This window comes from Lissotriton helveticus, chromosome 6 (genome assembly GCF_964261635.1).
Source record: "Lissotriton helveticus chromosome 6, aLisHel1.1, whole genome shotgun sequence".
Lineage (NCBI taxonomy): Eukaryota > Metazoa > Chordata > Amphibia > Caudata > Salamandridae > Lissotriton > Lissotriton helveticus.
This window is the reverse complement of record NC_136067.1, coordinates 9440191-9462558: the sequence shown is the minus strand read 5'-3', so window position 1 is coordinate 9462558 and position 22368 is coordinate 9440191. Positions and strand designations below refer to the sequence as shown.

Sequence of the window (22368 nt, the reverse complement as noted above, 5' to 3'; positions counted from 1 at the left end):
CCCGATCGAGGAGCCGGAGTGGCCCGCACCTCCACCGCCCGCCGTCCCCGAGGACGCCGACCCTGAACCCGGCCCCCAGGGGCCCAGCCATGAAGAAATAACCGAGCTCGGCCACCTTCCAGAACTAGCTCAGTGGCGCCAAGAAGGTGGCCCCACCCGCGAACAATTCCGACAAGAACAGAGCACCTGTCCCTCCCTCGAGGGAATTCGACGACAAGCCGCCACTCAAGCCACTGGAGACCCTGCGGGGTTCCACTGGGTCTATTGGGACAATGACCTTCTCTACAGTGAGCAGAAGATTGCCGAACTAGGGGCCAGCCGGGTGCTGGTCGTTCCCCTCCGATTTAGAGACTTCCTCTTGAACTTAGCACATGATGTGCCCCTCGCCGGGCACCTGGGGCAGGACAAAACTTACAGCCGCCTGGTGACTCATTTCTACTGGCCGAAAATGCGCAACGATGTGCATAATCACTGCAGAACCTGCCCGACCTGTCAAGCCAGCGGGAAAGAGTGGGGGGAAAGTCAAAGCCCCGCTCCAGCCTTTTCCTGTGGTCACCACTCCCTTCGAGCGAGTGGGGATAGACATCGTGGGGCCCCTGGACCCCCGCACCTCTCAAGGGCACCGCTTCATCCTCGTTCTGGTGGACCATGCCACCCGCTATCCGGAAGCCATCCCCCTCCGAACCATCACGGCCCCAGTAGTAGGCCGAGCCCTAATGGGGATCTTCTCCAGAGTCGGCTTCCCCCGAGAAGTCGTGAGTGATCGGGGCACAAACTTTATCTCCAAGTATATGCGATCTCTGTGGCAACAGTGTGGGGTCACATATAAGTTCAACACCCCGTATCACCCCCAAGGGAATGGACTTGTGGAGCGGTTTAACCGAACACTGAAGGGAATGATCAAGGGCCTAGAGGAGCCACTACGACGCAAATGGGATGTTCTGCTGCCTTGCCTCCTGTTTGCGTATTGCGAAGTACCCCAGAAGTCCCTGGGGTTCAGCCCCTTCGAACTATTGTATGGGCACCCGGTCCGAGGCCCCCTCAGCCTGGTCAAGGAAGGCTGGGAGACGGCTGTCCGAGGTGCTCCACCAGATGTCTACCAGTACCTCCTGACCCTCCGCAACCAAACTCGGAAGTTCTGGGAACTGGCCAAAGCCAACCTGGAGGCTAGTCAGGAGGAGATGAAACGCTGGTATGACCGGAATGCCTCATCCATCGAATTCGAGCCGGGCCAGCAGGTCTGGGTCATGTCCCTGGTTGAACATTGCGCCCTCCAGGACCAATGGACGGGTCCCTTCAAGGTGGTGGAGCGCAAGAGCCCCGTCACTTACTTGGTGGACATGGAGTCCCCCAGGAACCCCCTCCGGGTTCTACACGCTAACCGGCTCAAGCCGCACTTTGCCCGCACCGAACTAAGTCTGCTGTTAGCGACCGATGACGGAGCTGAAGACGACTCCGAACCTTTGCCAGATCTCATGAGCACCACTGAGAAGGACGGCTCCATCGAAGGGGTCATGCTCTCCTCCACCCTGACCCCAGAACAGCACCATGACTGCCGGCAGCTGCTGGGGCAGTTTGCAGATCTGTTTTCCCTCACCCCTGGAGTCACCCGGTGGTGTGTCCACGATGTAGACACCGGAGACAGCCCACCTGTAAGACACCGAGCTTTCCGAGTGCCCGACCGAGTGCGGGCCTGCATCCAGTCCGAGGTGGCCAAGATGCTAGCGCTGGGGGTAGTCGAACCCTCCGACAGTCCGTGGGCCAGCCCAGTTGTCCTGGTCCCTAAAGCCGCCGCCCCCGGCACGCCCCCGGAGCTCCGGTTCTGTGTTGACTACCGGGGGCTGAATGCCGTCACCAGGACCGACGCCCATTCCATCCCCTGGACGGATGAACTGATCGATCGCCTGTGGGCTGCGACGTATCTCAGCACCTTCGATCTCACGGCCGGGTATTGGCAGATCGGCCTCACACCTGGAGCGCAAGAGCGATCAGCCTTCTCGACCCCTGATGGCCACTACCATTTCAAGGTGATGCCCTTCGGCATGAAAAACGCCCCGGCCACCTTCCAGAGACTCGTGAATAGAGTGCTGGCCGGGCTAGAAGCGTTCAGCGCCGCCTACCTAGACGACATTGCGGTGTACAGCCTCCGCTGGGATGCGCACCTGACCCACCTCCGGGAGGTCCTGACGGCCCTCCGTCGGGCCGGACTGACCATAAAGGCCAGCAAGTGCCAGATAGGACAAGGGTCCGTGACCTATCTGGGACACCAAGTAGGGAGCGGCCAGGTGGCTCCCCTCCAGCCAAAGATTGACGCTATCCAGGCCTGGGAGCCCCCGGTCACCCAGACCGCCGTCCGAGCCTTCCTGGGGCTCACTGGATACTATCGGCGCTTCATCAAAAACCATGGGAGCATTGTGGGGCACCTCACAGAACTGACCTCAAAGAGACTACCACAAAGGGTGCACTGGACCCCCGAGTGCCAGGTAGCCTTCGACACCCTAAAGACCGCTATGTGCACCGCTCCTGTGCTCCAAGCCGCCGACTACAGCCGGGAGTTTGTGGTCCAAACCGACGCCTCGGAGCACGGCATTGGGGCGGTCCTCTCCCAAGTAAACCCTGAAGGGGCCGACCTTCCCGTTGCCTTCATCAGCCGGCGGCTGCTGGCCAGAGAACAGCGATGGAGCACCATCGAGAGGAAAGCCTTCGCCGTCGTGTGGGCCCTAAAGAAGCCCCGGCCCTACCACTTCGGCACCCACTTCCGGGTCCAGACCGACCACCGGCCTCTGCGGTGGTTGATGCAGATGCGGGGAGAAAACCCGAAACTGTTGCGATGGTCAATCTCCCTCCAAGGGATGGACTTCACTGTGGAGCATCGCCCCGGCAACGACCACGCCAATGCTGACGGCCTGTCCCGATTCTTCCGCCTCGGCGAGGAGAATCCCCAAGAAGATGGGTGACTCTCCCCTGCCTTCAGCTGGGGGGGACGCGTGTTGGACCCGGCCTCATGGCGTGGTCCTACCCCTCCCGAGTGGCGGGCCCCGGACGACATTGGCCCTCCACAGAGCCCCGGGCGGGCCCTTCCGCCTGATCCTGCACGCACCAACACTACCGGTCCGGTTACCACCACGGGCCCCCACACCGGCCTGACTCCATCATGGGCCCATCACGTCCTGAGCCCGAGGCCTCGCCCGACTCCATCTTGGGACCACCACGTCCCGAACACGCGGCCCCGGCCCCAGCGAAGCCCCGACATCGAGGCGCTAAGATCTACCCAGGTGGTCGAGTGGCCACTCGACAGATCCCGGAGGAGGGGAGTTTCGATGGGCCTCCAGCCGTCCCCGGACGCCTGGTATCGATCACCCCCGGCATCCCTGGGTGCTGGCTCCACCCCCCTGCTGGGTGTCTGGACACCATCTTCCCGGCCCCTCTGGCCCCCAGGCGCGAGGGTCCGGACATCAAAGGACTCCAGTCCTATATCTGGGCCAGCCCCGGAGTAGGACGGCAGTTGTATCCTGGACTGGAAGCCCTACTGACGCTGTCACGGCCGACACCAGAAGAACTCATTGTCCCTGTAACCAGAGGATACCCTGAGAGCCTGCTGGCGCTGCCGCGGCCCACCTTTGCCGAACCATCTTGAGAGCCTGCTGGCGCTGCCGCGGCCCACCTTTGCCGAACCATCCTGAGAGCCTGCTGGCGCGGGCCACCTTTGCCGAACCATCTTGAGAGCCTGCTGGCGCTGCCGCGGCCCACCTTTGCCGAACCATCTTGAGAGCCTGCTGGCGCTGCCGCGGCCCAAATTCGCCGAAATCATCTTGAGAGCCTGCTGCCGCGGCTCGACCTCTCGGAACCCCCGGCTCGAGGATTGAGAGCTGTGCGCAGGGTATCCCTTCATACACCCCAACCGAGACTGTCCCGCTACCCTGACCCCCTTTTACGAGACTTTACAGACCCCTCGGTCTACTTGTACATATCGCTGAGAACCAGCAGCCTTTATTTCCTGATAAAGCTTACGAACTCGACCTCTGGTGTGGTGTCCATTTGTAGTGTGTGGTTACTCTTCTGTGCGATCCTAGGAGAGGGCCCTCACCCAGGAGGCCTCTCAGTTACGCTCGGCTACTTCTTGACGGAGAGGTGGACCTAGGGGTGGTCAGTCAGACATCTTCTGCCTCCCCCGGGGTCGCCTTTCTAACAGTGCCCTTGGGCATGACGTTTAAAAAACCCAACGGTCCTCTGTCACCTTTGACCAATTGGAGTAAAAGTGAGATATTAGATCTCTGACGTTTTTGGAGGGAATAAAGGTGGGCTCAAGGTAGTCCATTGTTTCTTAGAAGAGTTGCCTCGGCTGTACGATGATTTTCTATGTAGGACCTGTTGGTACTTTGCCCATGTGACTGCGTTTGATTTGAGTAACGCGGTTGGTTCTGATTGTAGGAGCCAATACTGGATGGAACTCCCTTGAAAAAAGGACGTGGAGCTACGTCCTCGGCACCACGAAAAGGCTGCGATTCTATATCCCGAAGGTGCGGGCAGTATCTGTGTCCTTTAAGATGGTCTGCAGTGCCTCATCAACATGCTGGCCAGAAGGGATCCTCAATCAAAAGAACAAGTGAAGTATTGAAGTCTGAACCTCCTTGCGAAAGACGTAGCATTGAAGCAAAAATTGTCTTTGCCAGACTGCCCCTATAGCGAGCTGTGGAAAACCTGTACACGCAATGTCCGCTTCACAGTGTATCATGTCTGATGCACTTCTCTCTCTCTCTCTCCCACTCCTGCAGGATCTTCAAAGTGTGAGGCTTGGAGGATTCTGGAACAAGTGCTACTGGCGCCAACATGTCAGAGCACATCTGGCGGCATACCTGCCCAACTGGCTTGCAAGATAATCGCTGTGCCGCCTGAGTAATGACTGAGTCAGGGTAGGCTGAATAGTGGGGAGCTTCACATTTCTTGTCGAGGCGTGGGAAACAAACCGCCGGCACAGAGTTTGGTCTCTGCATGAGTCTAACACCTTCTTGCTAAATAAAGTCTATGATAGGAACTGAACAAACTTGTTTCTGTGGTTTCCCCCGGACGAGGGGAAAAGGGAAAAGCGATTCGCCGCTCTCTTCATAAGGAGGGGAAAACCTCCAATATGCACCAGAGGTGAATGCATTAGAGCTCCAGTTTTTAGAAGAAGATATAAAGGCAGGAGTAAAAAGCCATCACGCCATCACGTGGATGTAGCAGAAAGCTGCAGTCGACGAGATAAATCGTCTACCAAAACACATTGTGCATAAAAGTCAACAATGTGTAAAACCAACTGTCGACGGGCTCAACCGTCGACGAATCCAACAGTTGACAGGGTCATCCGTCAACGAAGCCAACTAGCGTCGAGGCTGAATGTTAACGGAGCTCGCCGTCTACAGAGCTCGCCGTCTACAGAGCTCGCCGTCTACAGAGCTCGCCGTCTACAGAGCTCGCCGTCTACAGAGCTCGCCGTCTACAGAGCTCGCCGTCTACAGAGCTCATGGTCTACAGAACTCATCGTCTACAGAACTCATGGTCTACAGAGCTCATCGTCGACGGAGCTCACCGTCGACGGAGCTCACCGTCGACGGAGCTCACCGTCGACGGAGCTCACCGTCGACGGAGCTCACAGTCGATGAGCCCACCGTCGACGAGGCAACCGTCGACGAGGCCACCGTCGACGAGGCCACCGTCGACGAGGCCACCGTCGACGAGGCCACCGTCGACGGGGCCACCGTCGACGGGACCTACCATCGACGAGCCTACCGTCGACGAGCCTACCGTCGACGAGGCCAACTGTCGAAGAAATTACCATCGACAAAAACTCCCAGTGGTCTACGAGCCTGTAGCCGACAAGAGGGCACTGTCATCACTGTCGTCGACGCACAGCTGGTGAAGTAGAGGAGAAGCATCACTTAAAGCCTTAATGTGCAGGACAAACAACAAAAATTCCTCCCACATCAGAAGAGGGGTACAGTCTAAGCACAAGAACAACCCCTTCTCCTCTTACCATGTCAGAGACAAGCAGAGTGTTTCCATATACTCTTCATGAAGGTTCACAGGAAAAGGTCACAGCTTCCTACAAGTGACACAGGGTCTGAACGTAGACTTCATGTAAGAAGACATTACAAAACTGTGATATTAAGAAGAAAAATTGAAGAAAATTGAAGAAAAATGAGCAGAGCTCAGGGAGACTCCCTTCACACGACGTGCGGTAGAAAATCTGAGGTGCTGAGCTCTGAGGAGAAGGTTCTAGAGGGTTGCTGGCGCCTGATTGGCTGTAGTTTGGACCAACATAATGACAATGATAGACTGCAAATGGTTTTTTCCTTTTCCATGCATTCCTATGTAGAAATATGTGTAGGCTTGTTATGCCTTTTTTCTATTACATATTTCAGGTTTTATGTTGTTACATATATATATATATATATATATATATATATATATATATATAGTATATAATTGCTATTTTATTACCGTGGGACTCCCACTCCGACGACGGGGGATATTCAAGCATGTGAATCTATGAAAGACACCCTAATACTGGAGAACTTGTTTAGTGTCTATAGATCTAGGATGGGTCTCAGTGTCTTGTCCAGCTTTGATACTAAGAACTTAACAGAGTAGATTCGTTGGTTCCTTTATGGCACGTTCTCTGATGCCTTCTGTGACAGCTTGTCACAAACCGGAACTATTATGGAACCTTGTAGAAGAGTATGCTAGAAGATGCATTGTGGAACCGTGCAGTATGTGGTAACTAGAGCATTGTGAAAAATAAAGTGTGCCAAGACCTAGGTCTAAACTGGTCACACACCCTACTAACATTTTATATTAGCAATTACAATATGAATGGCAGTGGTAGAGAAACGCACCGGCCAGCACCTCCGTTTTATTTAACAGTCCAAATGTAACTATCTGTAAAGGCGCGAGCTCGATGTACAACACTGTGCCACTCACCCAATGTTATCATGTATGGAGAATGTTCTTTTCCCCATACACATAAATTAGTTACAGAGCACAACCACTAATGAGTTTCACTACTGGCTGTGTGGTCAGTTATTTTAATGATAAGCATAACATAATTTTATGTATCTGATGAAAACAATAGTTATCCAAGTACAGAACAGGCAGGAACACAAAAATAATCTTGATTGTGTTGACACGTAGTGACTGTTGTTGATGCTGACAGCCAACATCTGTTTCGTCGTGAAACAACTTCTTCCAGCCTCAAGACTTTATTAGTAAATATAGTAGTACAGCATCAAAGTTCCTGCCGTACAGATCCGGGTGTATCAAAACGTGTTGCGTTTCAGTCGGAGAAGTACTTCTCCGACTGAAACGCGACGTGTTTTGATACACCTGGATCTGTACGGGAGGATCTTTGATGCTGTACTACCATATGTACCATACCGTCCTGACGCTCTCAGTAGCGGTCGCCCCCCACGCTCCCTCTCCCTCACCAAAGACCCAAACACCACCAAAACCAACTTACACGAAGGAATGAAAGATGTTGCCGAGTGGATGAAGGACAGCTGCCTAAAACTGAACTCAGACAAAACGGAAGTCCTAATCTTAGGCTCATCCCCCTCTGCTTGGGACGAATCATGGTGGCCACCGGCCCTGGGAAACGCACCCAAACCAAAGGACCACGCACGTAACCTGGGCTTCATCCTGGACTCATCCCTCTCGATGACCAGACAAGTCAATGCCACTTCAACATCCTACGTATGCTCAAAAAAATATTACGTTGGATACCCACCCAAACAAGAAAAACGGTCACCCACGCACTAGTCACAAGCCGCCTGGACTACGGAAACACCCTCTACGCCGGAATCACAGCCAAACTACAGAAAAAACTCCAACGCATCCAAAACGCCTCAGCCAGACTCATACTTAACATTCCCCGCCAGACTTACATCTCCGGTCACCTGAAAGACCTCCACTGGCTCCCCGTCAACAAGAGAATAATGTTCCGACTCCTCACCCACACACACAAAGCCCTCTACGACCTTGGACCCGAATGCCTAAACACGCGCCTGTCCTTTTACTCCCCCACCCGCCAACTACGTTCATCCAATCAGGCCCTCGCTGCTATTCCGCGCATCCAAAGATCCACCATGGGGGGGAAGATCCTTCTCCTACTTAGAGGCCAAAACCTGGAATTCTCTCCCCACCCACCTCCGCCTTTCACAGAACCACCTCTCCTTCAGAAAGCAACTTAAAACTTGGATATTCGATAAATAAGTACCCCCCCCCCCCTCCCCTCCCTCAAGCGCCTTGAGACCCTCTGGGTGAGTAGTGCGCTATACAAATTTCTGAACTTGAACTTGGACTATATTTGATAATGAAGTCTTGAGGCTCATTGTACTCATTTACGAGCATACATGCGTTTGTGACTTTCTACGCATTATAAGAGCATATACTTCATAAAACTGGACAGACTGAACACTGGTCAGATTTGTACGCGCCGCACTACATTTTCACCTCACTTTTTGACATTTGGAAAGTGTTTGTAAGTCCTACTCTGTAACTGAAAAATCAAAGTATCTGGCCTATTGTTTTTGCTGTGGTATATCCCATACTATTGAGCGATCCCAAAGATCTACAATATGATGCTTTCGACAATTTTTTGAGCCTTGAAGTCGTTTCACGACGAAACACGTGTCGGCTGTCAGCATCAACAAAATTCACTGCCTGTCAACACAATCAAGATTATTTTTGTGTTCTTGCCTGTTCTGTACTTGCATGACTATTGTTTTCATCAGAAACATAGAATGATGTTATGCTTATCATTAAAATAACGGACAACAAGGACAGTAGTGAAACTCATTAGTGGTTGTGCTCTGTAACTAATTAGTTAACATTTTATATTGTTACCTGCCAATTGTGCTACACAAAGGTTTATCTGCCTCAGAACCTAAAAAAACCACCCCAATCCTCTTTGAAAGTAATCTTTCTATCATATCACCTTTGACCAATGTTGCTATAATAAACTAATAGAAGAACCTACAACCATCGCTGCAGAAAATTATCTTCCAATCCTACCAGAGTTTTACCTGAGTTGGTGAGTCACATGTAAAGTAAAGTAAATTTATTGTGTATAGTTAATTAAAACCTTTACAATTATTATACAAGAAAATCTTCGAACTGGCGTTTTTTTAAAAAAATGAAAAAAAAGTACATTGGCAATCTATAAAATATATATATATATATATATATATATATATATATATATATATATATATATATATATATATATATATATATATATATATATATATATATATATATATTAAAACAAATTGACATTGTCTGATTTCTGAACTGTTATTTACATCTCAGTCCCTTGGTTTTGGGCTGGTGAGTCACATGTTTTGAAACATACCATGTGCACCAAGTTTCTCTGCAGGAGATCCCCCAGACCTCCTTGTAAAATGGGAATGAAATTTAAACAAGTTTATGCCTAATCCGGTACCCTAATTTTTGGTGACAAGCATCATCTGTCTCTAAATATATAGGGACAGACCAAGATTTCCTTGCAGAATGGTCTGTAAATCCTTCCAATATTTTCAAGACTTTACAGAAAAAAAAGCTCCACCAGGTCACATACGTAAAATCTCAATCTGGCTTCAATCAATAAAAAGGTTACCACCGGCTTCCTCTATGGTTAAAATGCCATTTTACAATCAAGCGACACCCACAACTCACACTGTGACAAAGTCCTTTTCTAAGATACAATTGTAAACACTTTGAGCTTGGACACGTTTTTCTGACCTAAGGCTTGAAAAATTCATAATTTGCCACTTCATCTTTTCAAAATAATCTCTAGCTAGGACGACCCAATTCCCAATGGTATTTACATCTGATACCATTTTAGTTGCAGTCGCTGGCCTGTACTGAGCTGGGAAATTCACAATTTCATAAACCGTTAATCACCAACACTTCTATCTGATAATGTTGATTATTATTTAGACTGACCCACGCATGTTAATCATTTCTTACAAAAGGTATAGGCCCCTTCTCTAGTGGGTGTAACCTTTGCGTTAAAGTCCTATTCTCCAGTATAAAGCACCATTTCTGTACGGCAGCCTTAATTTGCCCTGTATATCACGTTCTTTTCCAGGAGTCATACACATTTTGGCATTGTTGCAGCCCAAGAATTCCCATGTTCCAGGTTGTTGTATCATCTCTGCTGCCCACAGATTCTTATGTACCCGCTTGTTTTAGCTTTTGTCATTGTCGCAGCCCATTGGCTCATACATACCAGGTTGTTTTAGCTTTTGTCATTGTCGCAGCCCATTGGCTCATACATACCAGGTTGTTTTAGCTTTTGTCATTGTCGCAGCCCATTGGCTCATACATACCAGCTTGTTTTAGCTTTTGTCATTGTTGCAGCCCATTGGCTCATACATACCAGGTTGTTTTAGCTTTTGTCATTGTCGCAGCCCATTGGCTCATACATACCAGCTTGTTTTAGCTTTTGTCATTGTTGCAGCCCATTGGCTCATACATACCCGCTTGTTTTAGCTTTTGTCATTGTCGCAGCCCATTGGCTCATACATACATACCCGCTTGTTTTAGCTTTTGTCATTGTCGCAGCCCATTGGCTCATACATACCCGCTTGTTTTAGCTTTTGTCATTGTCGCAGCCCATTGGCTCATACATACCAGGTTGTTTTAGGTTTTATCATAGTCGCAGCCCATTGGCTCATACATACCAGGTTGTTTTTGGTCTTGGCAACATTAGGGTCGTCGGGTCCCAGGCGAGATTCGTAGATCTCCAGGGCTCGGCAGTAATAATATTCCACCTCCTCGTATTTGCCCTGGTTTTGGCACAGAAGGGCAAGATTGTTGAGCTGCTTTGCCACATCGGGGTGGTCCTTGCCTAAAACCTGGAGTTAAAAAGATGTTGATTTTCAGTAAAAGGCAAGCATTAGAGGGAAAATGTAAGAGAAGGACAATGGATTCACCAGTTAAAGAGTATGAAACATACCAGATTTCAACAAATGGCATGCACAAGAAAAGAAACATACAGTGACGGACAGGAGAGTCCAACAACTGAGGGTGAAGAACCCGAAGATATACACAGCACACAGGGAGAAAAAGGTTTCACAAAAATGAAAAATTGTGGCATGCATTGCTTTAACAAATAATCAAGTATTTGCAGTTATTCATATTTGGATTTCCATGAATTCAATATTCGAGTATAAATAAAAATAGAAATTTAGGGAAAAGCGTGTGGAGGAGGGGGCGAGACATTGGCAGTGTCTCGCCCCTCAGTCAGAGTGTGATCAGAAGCAAAGCCTCTCTGGGCATTCACAGGCCATTATCCGGAGTATTACAGATGAATACCTATCTGTAGCAACATAGCTCAAACTTTTAATAACTCTGCTATGCATTTGTCCCTAATAAAATGTTTAAAAAACAAGTTATTTCCTTTTGGTATTGCTCTCTCTCTCTTGTAAGTCCATCTAACTTGTGAATATCGCCAGGCTGGATCGGAAACCTTTTTCAGCAGTGCCACTGTGTGCCGGTAGGTGCTGCCATGCGGCTCTGTCCAGCCCCAAAGTGACTGGAGACACATTTAGACGCCACCCATGCACGCTACCGTCCATTTATTTCTCAACATTGCCCACGCCCTCAGACGCAGAACATATTAGTAATCAATTACGCCAGTGTATAGATCTCTAGAGTTGAGACCTCTTTAGAAGGGACCAGTGGCGGCTCCTCAAGGGAGTGCTGCGAGGCAGTGAGGCGGTGGGGAAGAGTGGTGGGGTAGTAAACTCTGGAATACGGCCAGACGGTGTGGAGTAAATAAATAAATAAAACGAATTACATTGCACGCTCTGCAACGCCAAATCGGCGATGCAGCGCAATGTAATTTGTTTTATTTATTTATTTACTCAACTCTGTTCGGCCATATTCCAGAGTTTACTACCCCCCACCCTGCCCCTCCCCCGCCCCGCATAATGCCCTTGAGAAGCCGCCACTGGAAGGGACAGAGTGGTGGGAGGGCAGCTGGGAATCTACATTTAGATAGCATATCCACCAGAAAGAGCAGTATCGAAGACAAGCAACCTTTTCTTCGGATGGATACTTCTAACCACAGATTCCTCACCTTGTGACCAAGAATACAAAAGGTTCCATGGGAAAAAAATGGTTCAAACTTTTAAGGAAACGCATTGCAACAGTTGATTTGAAAAGAGACGGTAGGTCCAGCAGCCGCAAGCAAGCCGACAGGTCTGATAAATAACATTTAGCAAAGCCCACAGCAAGTCCTTCCTGGGCTAGAGACAAAACAAAATGTAGTACATCTGACAAGTTGGAATATAATGGGTCCGTATCACAAGCACTACACAGGCCACAAACCTGTCCCAGCATACGGCATAAACTGGTTTCGAGGAAGGATGCCTGGCTGCCGGAATAACATCCACAATCTCAAGAGCTTGATCAAGAGCAGTCAACCACCACCACTCAATCTCCACAAATGGAGGGGTGGATTGTAACGGTCTGGTTGCAAGATCATGCCCTTCTGCTGCACAAGAAGAGTGTTGTATGTCGTTTTAGATTCCGAATGGATTTTTCCGGTTCATGCCCTTATATTGGTATAATTCGCGTTGCCCTTATATAGGCAGAGAAATCAAGCCCTTATTTAGGCATAGCCCATGCTACCCAAATAGAAGCAGGGCTACTTCCATCCGTTCACCAAACGATTTCTTGGAAAACCAGCTTAAGCCGTTAGGGACTTCCCCTTGCTTGAATATTGATTTCTCCAAGAACTCAGTTACTTTACAATGAATAACTATTCCACAGGGATTCATTGTGACGTTCATATCCCAGACTTTACGTCAAACTTGGCATTCCTAAACACCTTCAAGGTATAAATATACCTTTACTTGCTATGGCAAAGCACAGTGGTTCGGAGCAGTTCGATGACCTACTTGCCTGACGCAGCTCGCTACAGCAAGTGCCGAAGGAAGCCGACTCTCCAGCTGGCGCACTGATCAGGAAGCTGCCCTGCTCTGCTGAGAAATCCAGCTCCAGTGTTTCTGACGCCCCTTGCGGGGTGTTGGGAAATCGAGTCCCGAGACAGAGATACCAGATTCTTGGCAAAACTAAACCTATGCTAAAGACCATACTTACTTCCTCCCACATACTAGACTTAGGTTAGGTACATTGGGGTAGGCGTATTTTAGAAGCACCAGTTGAGTATTTTAGCCTGTGTATTTATGTATGTATTTTTATATGGCTTAGAAACCATACAATGCTCTTACAGTATTATTTTATAATACTATTCTCGCTGTACGCATTATACTTTGCAGTCTGTCTAACGATTGTAGCAGTTCACCTCTCTTGCATGAGAAAGAAGACTGTTCAATGAATCCTTTTATTGAAACGCCCGTCTCACTATTTTCTCTGCAACTCTGTAGAAACAAAGCATGCACGATTGACTGAGTGAAATACTTATCTATTGTTTCCACGACTCTGAAGATATTTGTCCCAGTCCTAGGGAAGGAATATGCTACTTACCAGTATGCATCTGTTCTTGGCATAGAGGGCTGCAGAGTGGTTCATTTATGAATAGATCGCCATCTGGTGTTGGGCTCGGATGATTGCACTTGTTTTTCTTCTGGAGAAGTCTTTGTCGTCATAGATGACTCCTCCTCTTGGTGTCAGTGCGCATGGGCATCGGCTCCATCCTTAGATTGTTTTGCCATAGTAGGGTTAGATGGAGTAGTGTAGTATAATACATAAAGATATGCCCATGTAAGTGTATCTAAATAAGATAATGTTGGGACAGACACAGGTTTCTGGGGAGGCAGGGAGGGCATGTACCACTCTGCAGCCCTCTATGCCAAGAACAGATGCATACTGGTAAGTAGCATATTCCGTTCGAGGCATATGGGCTGCAGATGGTACATTTATGAATAGATTGTACAGCAGTTACCTCCCTAGCGGTGGTCACCAGTGTCTGTCGCAACTGTTTGAAATAGAGTTTTTAATACAGCTTGGCCCACTCTGGCTTGTTGTGCAGCCTGTACATCAACACAGTAGTGCTTTGTGAATGTATGTGGTGTAGACCAAGTTGCTGCTCTACATATGTCATCTAGGGGAATGTTCCCTAAGAATGCCATAGATGCTCCTAGTTTTCGTGTAGAATGAGCTCTAGGAGGAACAGTTAATGTTCTCTTTGCTTTAATGTAACATATTTGTATACATCTTACAATCCATCTAGCGATGCCTGCTTTAGAGATAGGATTGCCCTTATGTGTTGGGGAAAATGCTACAAATAGTTGTTTAGTTTTCCTGAAGTTTTGTGTCCTTTCTATGTAGTACAAAATGGCTCTTTTGACATCTAGTGTATGTAGAGCCCTTTCTGCTACCGTCTGTGGCTTTGGAAAGAAGACTGGTAGTTCCACTGGCTGGTTGATGTGAAATGCTGAAATTACTTTAGGCAAGAACTTTGGGTTTGTTCTAAGAACCACTTTATTCTGGTGTAACTGTAGGAATGGTTCTTGTATTGTCAATGCCTGTAATTCACTTACTCTCCTGAGTGAGGTAATGGCTATAAGGAAAGCCACCTTCCATGTAAGGAATTGTATTTCGCACCTATGCATAGGTTCGAAGGGTGGCCCCATTAGTCTGGTGAGTACTACGTTGAGGTTCCAGACTGGGGAAGGTGGTAATCTTGGTGGAATGACTCTTTTAAGGCCTTCCATGAAGGCTTTTATCGCTGGTACTCTGAACAGTGATATGTGCTGTCTGTTTTGTAGGTACGCTGCTATAGCTGCTAGATGTACTCTGATAGATGTGTATGCTAGATTACATTGCTGTAAGTGTAATAAGTAGCAAATAATCTCCTTTGTTGATACGTCCAGAGGGTTGATATTATTATTAGTACAGTGTATAGCAAACTTCTTCCACTTAGCTGCATAGCATGCTCTGGTGGTGGGACGTCTCGCTTGTTTAATTATCTCCATGCAATTTGGGGGTAGATCTAAGTACCCAAATTCTAGGATTTCAGGAGCCAGATCGCTAGGTTCAGTTGTGTGGGATCTGGGTGCATTATTTCTCCATGGTTCTGTGTAAGTTGCATGGGTAGAATTCTTAGCTTTTGGTGTGGCACTTGTGAGAGTTGCAAGAGCGTGGTGAACCACGGTTGTCGTGCCCACGTGGGTGCCACTAGTATCATGGTCATTGAGTGTTGTTGTAGTTTTCTGACCACTAATGGGATTAGTGGGAGAGGGGGAAAAGCGTATGCAAATTTGTTGGACCAATTTATCCATAACGCATTGCCCTGCGACAGGTGATGTGGATACCTGGACGCGAAGCTTTGGCATTTTGCGTTCTGATGAGTGGCAAAGAGGTCTATCTCTGGTTGTCCCCATCTTTGGAAGAATGGCTGCAGTATTAGGTGGTGCAGTTCCCATTCGTGTATTTGTTCCGACTGTCTGCTTAGGATGTCTGCTATCTGGTTTTGGACTCCTGGTAGGTGTTCGGCTAACAGATAGATGTTTTGAGGAATGGCCCATCTCCAGATTTCCTGTGCTAGTCTGGATAGTTGGAGAGAGTGCGTACCCCCCTGTTTTTGAATATAATACATTGCTGTCATGTTGTCTGTTCTGATCAGGACTGCTTTGTTGGTAACATGTATTTGGAAGGCTTTCAATACTAGAAACACCGCTAGTAGTTCTAGGTAATTGATGTGCAGTCTTTTTTCCTGCACACTCCACCTTCCTTGTACTGTGTATTTCTCCATATGTGCTCCCCATCCTGTGAGCGATGCGTCCGCTGTTATTGTCACCTGTGGAATTGGTTCTAGGAACGACCGCCCCTTGGCAATGTTTGTTGTGTTCCACCACTTCAGAGAGCGGTGTGTGCGGTCGTCTACCAACACCAGATCTGTAATCTGTCCTTGAGCCTGATTCCACTGTGTCGCTAAGCATTCTTGTAGCGGACGCATTTGTAGTTTGGCATATGGAATTAGCAGTATGCAGGATGACATCATCCCTAATAGCTGCATGAACACTCTTGCTGGTAGTGAGTGTTGTGGCTGGAATCTTTGAATGATTGTAAGCATTGTTTGGATCCTGACTGGATTGGGGTATACTTTGGCTTTTTCTGTGTCTATAGTAGCCCCCAGATATTGTTGAACCTTGCTTGGTTGCAGGTGTGACTTTGTGTAGTTCACCGTGAACCCTAGCTGGTGTAGTAGCTGAATTGTCTTTTGTGTGTTTTGAAGACATTCCTCTTGTGACTTGGCCTTTATTAGCCAGTCGTCCAAGTATGGGAAGACATGTATTTGTTGTCTTCTTAGGTGAGCTGCCACCACTGCCAGGCATTTTGTGAACACCCTTGGTGCCGTTGTGACACCAAACGGAAGGACTTTGAACTGATAATGTTGTCCTTCTACCACAAACCTGAGGTATTTCCTGTGGGCTTTGTTAATCGGGATATGAAAGTAAGCGTCTTTTAGATCCAGTGTAGAAAGAAAGTCCCCTTTCTTCAGTAAAGGAAGTACTTGTTGGAGCGTGACCATGTGGAAATGTTCCGAATTTATGTATGCGTTGAGAGGTCTTAGGTCCAGTATCGGTCTTAGAGACCCATCCTTTTTGGGAATTAGGAAGTATAGGGAGTATACTCCTGTTCCTTGTTGGTGCTGTGGAACCTTCTCTATGGCATGCTTTCCTAGCAGGGATAGTACTTCCTGCTTTAACAGTGTCAGGTGATCTTGTTTCATTGGACGCTGTTTGGGGGGGATGTTTGGTGGGGTAGATGTGAGTTCCAGGCAATAACCATGTTGGATAATTTGTCTCACCCACCTGTCTGATGTGATGTTTTCCCAGACAGGTAGGAACTGTGATAGGCGTCCCCCGACCGGTGTTATATGGTCTGGGGGGAGCTGTATGAAGTCACTGCTTTGGGGTTGGAGAGTTGCGGTTGTTGTTGTTTCCGCGACCTCTACCCTTGTTGTTGTTACCTCTGTAACTACCTCTAGAATTACCTCTGGGTGATGTAGGTGTAAAAGGTTTGTTGCTGGCTTGTACCTGTATTTTTGGATCCTCCTCTATAGGCGGACCTACGAAAGGAACCTCTTTGTGTCGGCTGTTGCAATGCTCCCATTGATTTAGCCGTTTCCGTATCCTTTTTCATCTTTTTTGAGGCCTCATCTGTCCCTGTGCCGAAAAGTGTTTTCCCCTCAAAAGGTTGGTTCAGTAACGATGTTTGTACCTCTTGTTTGAACCCTGATACCCTGAGCCATGCATGTCTCCTTAACATGATGCTTGTGTTTGTAGATCTTGCCGCAGTGTCTGCCGCGTCTAGGGCGCACTTTATGGAAGTGTTAGTAATTAACTTCCCTTCCTGTATGAGTTGATCTGCCCTCTTTTGATGTTCTTTAGGGAGATGTGTGATGAGTTTTTCTAACTCATCATAATGCGCTCTGTCATACCTTGCAAGTAGTGCTTGCGTATTAGCTATGCGCCAGCTGTTTGCCGCTTGAGATGCTACTCTCTTGCCAGAGGCATCTATTAGTTTAGACTCTTTGTCAGGAGGTGGAGCTTCTCCTGTAGATAAAGAGTTTGCTCTCTTGCGAGCGTTTGTGACCACTAGTGAGTCTAGAGGAATTTGTCCTTTGATGAATATTGGGTCTTTTGGAGCTGCCCTATATTTCTTATCGATTCTTGGGTTCAGTACCCTAGCCCTCACTGGGTCCTTGAATATCTCTGATGTATGGCTGAGAAGGCCCTTAAGCATTGGTAGTGTTCCTGATGTTCTTTGTGCAGTAGGTAGTGTTTCTAATAAGAAATCCTCTATTTGAGGTTCTGCATGTAGTTCTACCTTGTGATAGGTTGCTGCTCTATTAATGAGTTGCGCAAAACCAGTATTATCATCAGGAGGTGAAGGTTTTGAAGGATACATTTCAGGGTCGTTATCGTTATCTGACCCTACATTGTACTCTTCCCATGGGTCTGCCTCCTCTGGGATTGTGTCTTCATCATCCCCAGGATGTTCCCCCTCCCCTGTGTCACTCTCTACATCTGTTGTAGGTGTAGATGGTCGTGTGGGAGGAATATTTGGTCTATTGTGAGGAAGAGGAGAAGATGGTGTGTGTCTAGGTTTTGGAGAAGGGGGAGGAGTTGTATTTGTCCCCATTGTTCTCTTCTTCGGATGAGTTTTGTCGTCCGAATGTTCATTCTTCCTCTTTTTAGGTAGTTCTGTGACTACCTTGCCAGTTTTTGGATCAATAAACAGAGTCTTTTGTTTAGGATCGGTCTTGTATTCCTGTGTCGGTACCACAGTTTTCGGTTCCGAAAGGTGTTTTTTCTTCTGACTGTCCATTTGTATTTTCGGCACCGAGATTTTATTCGGATCCGATGTCCTCGGTATCGAAGATGTCCCCGGTGTCGAGGGTGTTTTCGACGTCGAAACGTGTTTCGGTGTCGACATGGACTGCTTCGACTTCGAGCTTTCCTTGACTTGGAGCTTCGGTGTCGATGTGGTCCGTTTATCGGAACCACCATGATGGGAGACCGAGTGTTTCGGTTTCGGTTTCGTTGCCGGGCTCGAAGGCGGGGCGTCGGAAACTTTTTTCGGTTGTCTGACCGGGCTCGAGGGCGGGGTCGACACCGTACGGGGTCTGTTCTTTGGTAAAGGGACGTCGTCACTCACGGTTTGTTGGACGTCGATTTCCTCGACGTCGGACTCGTCCACTTCCGACCCCGCCTCGTCGGCCTCTTCTTCCTCCTCTTCTGGGTGCTGGTCCTCGAACAGCTCCGGGATTGCTTGTGACTGCATTCTCGATACCTCGTGTCTTCGGGCTCGACGGTTTCTAATCGTCGATTTTGAAGAGAACGCTGCACAGGCCTCACAGTCCCTGGATTCGTGTTCAGGGGACAAGCAGAGGTTGCACACCTCGTGTAGGTCCTTGTGTGGGAACTTAGCACCACACGTTGGACATTTTTTGAATGGAGTCCTTTCCATGGACCCCGGGCTGGACTACTTCGAGTTTCTCGTAGTCGTCGTCCTTCGAAACGCGTCGGTATGGAAGTGAAGTCGCGTCCGATAACAATACCGTCGAATTGGAAAGGGTTACGCGCCGAATATAACCTTCTTTATCGAAGTCGGTCCGGAGCGCTTCGATCCTCATCCGAACCCGATGGCGAAAAAAAACAATCTAAGGATGGAGCCGATGCCCATGCGCACTGACACCAAGAGGAGGAGTCATCTATGACGACAAAGACTTCTCCAGAAGAAAAACAAGTGCAATCATCCGAGCCCAACACCAGATGGCGATCTATTCATAAATGTACCATCTGCAGCCCATATGCCTCGAACACAAAGTTGTCATGTTTATGCGCTTGTCAGAGACTAATCCCTTCTTGTGAATTCGAGAAAGTTTCTAGTGACCTCTGAGTTAGCTGGCACACACAATTAAGTTTAATATATTCGATAGAGACCTAAGTCCTACGTCAAATCTATAGGATATATTATTCCAATGCGGAGAGCCTATTGGGGATATAGGAACTACACTACAAGAGCCTCCCTAAGTGTCAGCTTGATCAGAGGACGGATGCTCCTGCCTGGTCATTCCTGATCATCTTCTTCAGAACTCTGGGCTGAAGAGGCAGCTGCAGTAAGGCATACAAAAGTACTGTGCACCACTCAGAGAGAGCTTCCTGGGGAAGTCTAACTTGCACAAGTTTAGAGACTGCATATTTTCAGCAATGGCGAACAGATTGAACTAGGGTGAGTTAGTCCATTCTGGCCTTTAAAGGTCGGCCAGGTACCATATCCAGAATAGTTCCAATGAGGGGGGGCGTTTGCGAAGGAGTCATGTGTGACTGCGGTACGTTGATAAAGAATGCCAATGATGTGAAGAGGTTTGCCGTAGTCTGGAGGTGGGGTGACTACTGCCTGCGGTGAGCCCACCTTCAGCAGGTAGTCATCGTGGTAGGGAAAGACTATACCTCTGACCGCTCACAGGTGCGCTGTAACCACTACTAACACTTTTATAAACACGCCTGGGGCACTGCTGAGCCAAAAGGGAAGACAGCAAACCACAATTGCTCCTGCCCCACTGTGAACTGCAGCCAACGCCTGTGGGTCTGCAGGACTGGGACGTGAAAATAGGCAACCCTGCAGGTTCAACCCTACCATCCAGTCTCCAGCTTTGAGAGCAGACAAGACCTGACCAGGGTCATCATTTTGAACATTTGCATCCATAGAACGGCATTAAGAGGGCAGAAAAGCAGTCATAACCCAGTGGCACAGGTCCAGAAACTGCAGGAGAGCGGCCAAAAATCTTTAATGCAGGCTGGCTGATTTAAACTATGTTGCTCGGTTCTATAGTGAACAGAGACCAGAGTGAGCATGCACAGAACATGTCCCTTTTTAGGTCTTACCTACTTGACAGCACGTGTTGCCTTTGTTGGGAGACCTATTGTTAATTTACAGTTAGATTACAGCCCGCCCATTTCCTAACACTGGCTGGCTTTATTGTCACTTAGTTGCTTTCTTCGTTTTCGTTAATGTGTGTGGACTATCCAGCCTTTTCTTTTGTTTGTTCCCCACCTGAAGCCTAGACGCATTTCTGTGTCACTACACAGCTTGCTTTTTCAGGCGCTACTTTTTCATTCTTGTTTAAGCACTAAGAATACAGGTGATTTCCCGGTGTCTCCCCAGTGTGCTTCTCTTCCTCTTTCTGCACTGCTATCTCTCTCACCCTTGTGGTTCTCCTCCGACCATCCATGATGTGCTCGTCTGCGTGAGCTCTCCCCGGCCATATAGCTTTCTCCCGAGTGTGCTTCTCCCCGTCCCAGCTCCACGGTGCTCTCTCTCGCCTGTTTTCGTTCCTCACATGACCTCTGTGGTTCACATTGCTCTTTCTCGCCTGTTTTCGTTCCTCACATGACCTCTGTGGTTCACGCTGCTCTCTCTCTTGCCTGTTTTCATTTCTCCCCTGACCTCTGTGGTTCACGCTGCTCTTTCTCGCCTGTTTTCGTTCTTCCCATGACCTCTGTGGTTCACGCTGCTCTCTCTTGCCTGTTTTTGTTTCTCCCCCGACCTCTGTGGTTCACGTTGCTCTTTCTGGCCTGTTTTCGTTTCTCCCTGACCTCTGTGGTTCACGTTGCTCTCTCTCGCCTGTTTTCTTTCCTCCCCTGACCTCTGTGGTTCACGCTGGTCTTTATTGCCTGTTTTCATTTCTCCCCTGACCTCTGTGGTTCACGCTGCTCTCTCTCGCCTGTTTTCGTTTCTCCCTGACCTCTGTGGTTCACGCTGCTCTCTCTTGCCTGTTTTTGTTTCTTCTCTGACCTCTGTGGTTCACGCTGCTCTCTCTTGCCTGTTTTTGTTTCTTCTCTGACCTCTGTGGTTCACGTTGCTCTTTCTGGCCTGTTTTCATTCCTCCCCTGACCTCTGTGGTTCACGTTGCTCTTTCTGGCCTGTTTTCGTTCCTCCCATGACCTCTGTGGTTCACGCTGCTCTCCCTCTCCTGTTTTTGTCTCTATCTCGGCTGTCTGCTGCCGCTCTTGCCCCTCTCCGTCCATGAAGAGTCTTGTCCCTGTTGCTTCTGGCCCCAAGGATTGCTTCTAACGCTACTCAGTGTTGCTTTGATGATTTTAATGTCCATGTTACTTCGTCCCACCTGCATTGCCAGTGTTGCTTCCCCGTCTGCTTACCTAAAAAAATTTTTTTTGTGTATTTTCTTTCTTTTTATTTGCAGATCCAAGTTGGATTGTCAAATAAAAAAAAAAACAAGCTGGTGAGGAGGAGCTACGCTAGCAATCAAGATGGCCGCGTAAGCTCCCGGCTCTGCCGACCTCTGCCAGCAGCTCGTATATCCTGCCATTAATCCTGAACTCGCACCAGATTCCCGTGTTCATGAAGTATTTACGCTTCTAAAGGTGCAATCCCGAGATTTTTATCTTATCGGATGACGACGATACGCCGTGTTTCCATTCTCGGCCTAACTCGGTGTGGAAGCCGGGGCCTCGATTTCTAGCCTATCCGGGTTGGAGTTGATCAACATCGGCCGCTGGACCTGGACTGAGCCCGGTCTCCCGAAGTGTGCTGTAAACTGCTTGTTTTGGATGGCGACACTGTGAACGGTCTACACCGAGGACACAGCGGCGTGCCGCACTGGTTGCCGTGGTCGGGGGCCCGGTTCCCGGAAACCCTGCTACCTTCCCGGGGTGGACGGGCTGAGGCCCTCACTAACAGCGAAGGTATCGATCTAGCACGACGGAGAGCGCCCACTGTTGTCATCGGCTTCGCGTTTTTTGTGTATTTTCTTTATTTTTATTTGCAGATCCAAGTTGGATTGTCAAATAAGAAGAAAAAACAAGCACTGGCGTTGCCAATAGG

The 22368-nt window shown here is 48.6% G+C and overlaps 1 protein-coding gene across 5 annotated transcripts in view; it reads right to left on the bottom strand.

Annotated features, from left to right (window-relative positions):
- The window catches only part of KLC4 (kinesin light chain 4), a 411746-nt gene that overhangs the window by 262569 nt on the left and 126809 nt on the right, over window positions 1-22368 (bottom strand). For all 5 annotated transcript variants that reach the window (XM_078647261.1, XM_078647263.1, XM_078647262.1 and 2 more), the window contains exon 8: window positions 10722-10895. In XM_078647261.1, the coding sequence (XP_078503387.1) occupies window positions 10722-10895 (174 nt within the window). The remainder of the gene's footprint in view (window positions 1-10721; window positions 10896-22368) is intronic.